Source organism: Aureococcus anophagefferens (genome assembly GCF_000186865.1).
Source record: "Aureococcus anophagefferens unplaced genomic scaffold AURANscaffold_1123, whole genome shotgun sequence".
NCBI lineage: Eukaryota > Pelagophyceae > Pelagomonadales > Pelagomonadaceae > Aureococcus > Aureococcus anophagefferens.
Window position 1 is genome coordinate 1 of NW_008706259.1, and position 2586 is coordinate 2586.

At 71.3% G+C, this 2586-nt stretch overlaps 1 protein-coding gene across 1 annotated transcript; it reads left to right on the plus strand.

Moving 5' to 3' along the window:
- Window positions 1-340: 340 nt before the first annotated feature.
- Window positions 341-2420, plus strand: AURANDRAFT_69202 (hypothetical protein; the record flags this gene model as incomplete). The annotated part of the gene is made up of 2 exons (XM_009044958.1): window positions 341-2083; window positions 2292-2420. The coding sequence occupies 2 exons, from the start codon at window positions 341-343 to the stop codon at window positions 2418-2420; spliced, it is 1872 nt and encodes a 623-aa protein (XP_009043206.1).
- Window positions 2421-2586: the final 166 nt, after the last annotated feature.

The following is a 2586-nucleotide window of genomic DNA, read 5'->3' on the forward strand; positions in this document are numbered from 1 at the left end:
GACGACGGCATCGTGAGCGAGGAGGAGGTCGCCGCGAAGCGCGAAGCGGCGCAGGAGGAGGAGGTCGCTCCCAAGGAGTACGACCCGGACGCGAGCCGGTTCGGGAACTGGTTCGACGTCCTGAGGAAATAGGCCCCGGCCCTAAGGACCTGAGCCCCTCGGGAACTACCCCGGGAGGGGCGCCCCGGGGCGGACCGGGATGCATGAAACTTGCGAGGAATTGCGACCGGACCTCAACATGCCGATGATGCCGGCGCGTCCGGCTTTCCAACGATGATCTGCTCGATGGAACGCGCAGCCCCGAGCACCTAGCGCGCCCCGGACGCGCGTCGGTCCTCCCATGGGCCCGCCGCCGCTGGCGCGGTCCAACACGCGGTCCATCCTCCGGTCCGCGCGCGAGGAGTCGGAGTCCAACGTCTTCGACGACGTGAAACGCAAGGCCCGGAGCGCGACGCGCAAATATAGAAGCAAGAAGGGCCTCCAGTCGCCCTACCTGTCGACGTCGGCGAGCGCGTCGGCGCTCGCCTACCTGCGCCACGCGGACGCGCTGCGCCACCCCGAGCACGCACTCGCCCGGCGCGCGCGGCTCCCGGACGGCGGCGGCCCGCGGCCCCTCGACCTCGGCGGGCTCTCGAGCCCGCTGAACCGCGCCGTTTCCCGAAATTCGGCCCTCGCGTCGGCGCAGACCCTGGCGCGCCTCGAGCCGCTCGTGCCCCCGGCCGAGGTCGTCGAGCGGTCCTTCGCCAAGGTCCTCGAGCGGAGCGCGCGCGGCCGCGGCCTCGAGCGCTACGACGCCGTCCGCGTCGACGTCGGCGCGGGCTCGCCGCGCAAAACCGTCGCCGTCGCCGACGCGCCCCGGTCGCCGAACCGGACGCCGTCGAAGACGCCGAAGCTCAACGCGTCGCCGACGAAGGGCGACGGGACGCCGAAGACGCCGAAGCGCGTCGCGATCGCGGCGCCGCCGGGCTCCGAGGAGCGCGACAGGCGCGGCGCGAGCCCGCTCAAGTCGCGCAAGGGCAGCGCCAAGTCCCCGAAGCGGCCGTCGACCACGACGGTGCCCGAGGACGCCGCGCTGCCCGACGGCGCGGACCTCGACGCCGCGAGCCGAAAGGCGACGGGCGGCGTCGAGGACTGGCCCTTCGAGCGCGCCGCGGGCGCCTTCTTCATGCGCGAGGACGTCGACCCGGAGGACCGGGGCCGGAGCGTGCTGAGCCGCGCGGGGTCCATCACGCGCGCGGAGCGCCGCGAGCAGCGCGAGGGCAAGCTCCCGAGCCCGCGGGACGTCGCCTACTACGACGGCCGCGTCATGACCATCGGCCCGCGCTGCCGGTCCGTCCACGGCTGGCGGAGGGGCCCGCCCGAGCTCTACTACCAGAACTGCAAGGCGCTCGACCTCGTGCCCGAGCCGGGCATCACGGCCATGCTCGCGGCGCTCGCGGGCGCGGACCGGCCGGCCGTGGACGTGTCGAAGCGGAGCGTCGGCGACGGCCTCGCGTCGGCGCTCGCGGGGCCCGCGGCCAAGGCCGACCCGTTCGTCGTGTCGTTCCGCGGCTGCCGGCTCGCGGCCGCCGGCGTCGCGGCGATCTGCGGCGCGCTCGAGGCGGGCTGCTCGCGGCTCGAGAGCCTGGACCTGAGCGACAACCGGCTCCGGTCGCGCGCGGCGACGGACGCGCTCGCGCGCCTCGTCGCGGCCGAGGCGTCGACGCCCGCGGGCACGCTGCTGACGCTGCGGCTGGCCAACTGCGCCCTGAGCTCGCGGGCGGGCGCGGCCCTCATGGCCGCCTGGAAGGACCGGGACGGTGCCCTGAGGCTCTCCGAGCTCGACCTGTCGCGGAACGCGCTCGGCAACGCCGTCGCGCGCGATTTAGGCGACGCGCTCGACGGCGGGTCGCTCGTGACGCTCAAGACGCTGCGCCTCGCCTGGACGGGTTTAGGCGGCGAGGGGGCGGCGGCCCTCGCGTCGGGGCTCGGGGGCTCGAACGTGGCGACCTGCGACCTGGGCTGGAACGCGCTCCGCACCGACGACTCGAACGGCGGCGCGCCCGTCGCCGCGCGGACACCAAATCTTCAACACGACTTCAATGTGAGTGTATGCGACGGTTTCGACGCAACCTCTTCGGCTGTGCTTCGAGAACTCGACGAGAGCACTCGATCCGTCCACAAATCAGCCGAATCGACTTCGATGTGATTGAGCTAGAGAGTTCTCAAGTTTGGTCAGGACCCCCCAAACCAGCGGTTGAATTCCGCACAGGCCCGTCGCCGCGCTCTGCGAAAAAACTCTCAAAAACGAGGCGCTGCTGCACCTGGACCTGCGCTACAACCAGCTCGCCGGCGACGACCTGCGGGCCATCGAGGCGGCCGTCCAGGGCAACGCGGCGCTCGCCCGCGTGCGAATCAACCACTGGTTTGGGTGGTCCTGACCAAACTTCAGAATTCTCTAGCTCAATCAAATCGAAGTCGATTCGGCTGATTTGTGGACGGATCGAGTGCTCTCGTCGAGTTCTCGAAGCACAGCCGAAGAGGTTGCGTCGAAACCGTCGCATACACTCACATTGAAGTCGTGTTGAAGATTTGGTGTCCGCGCGG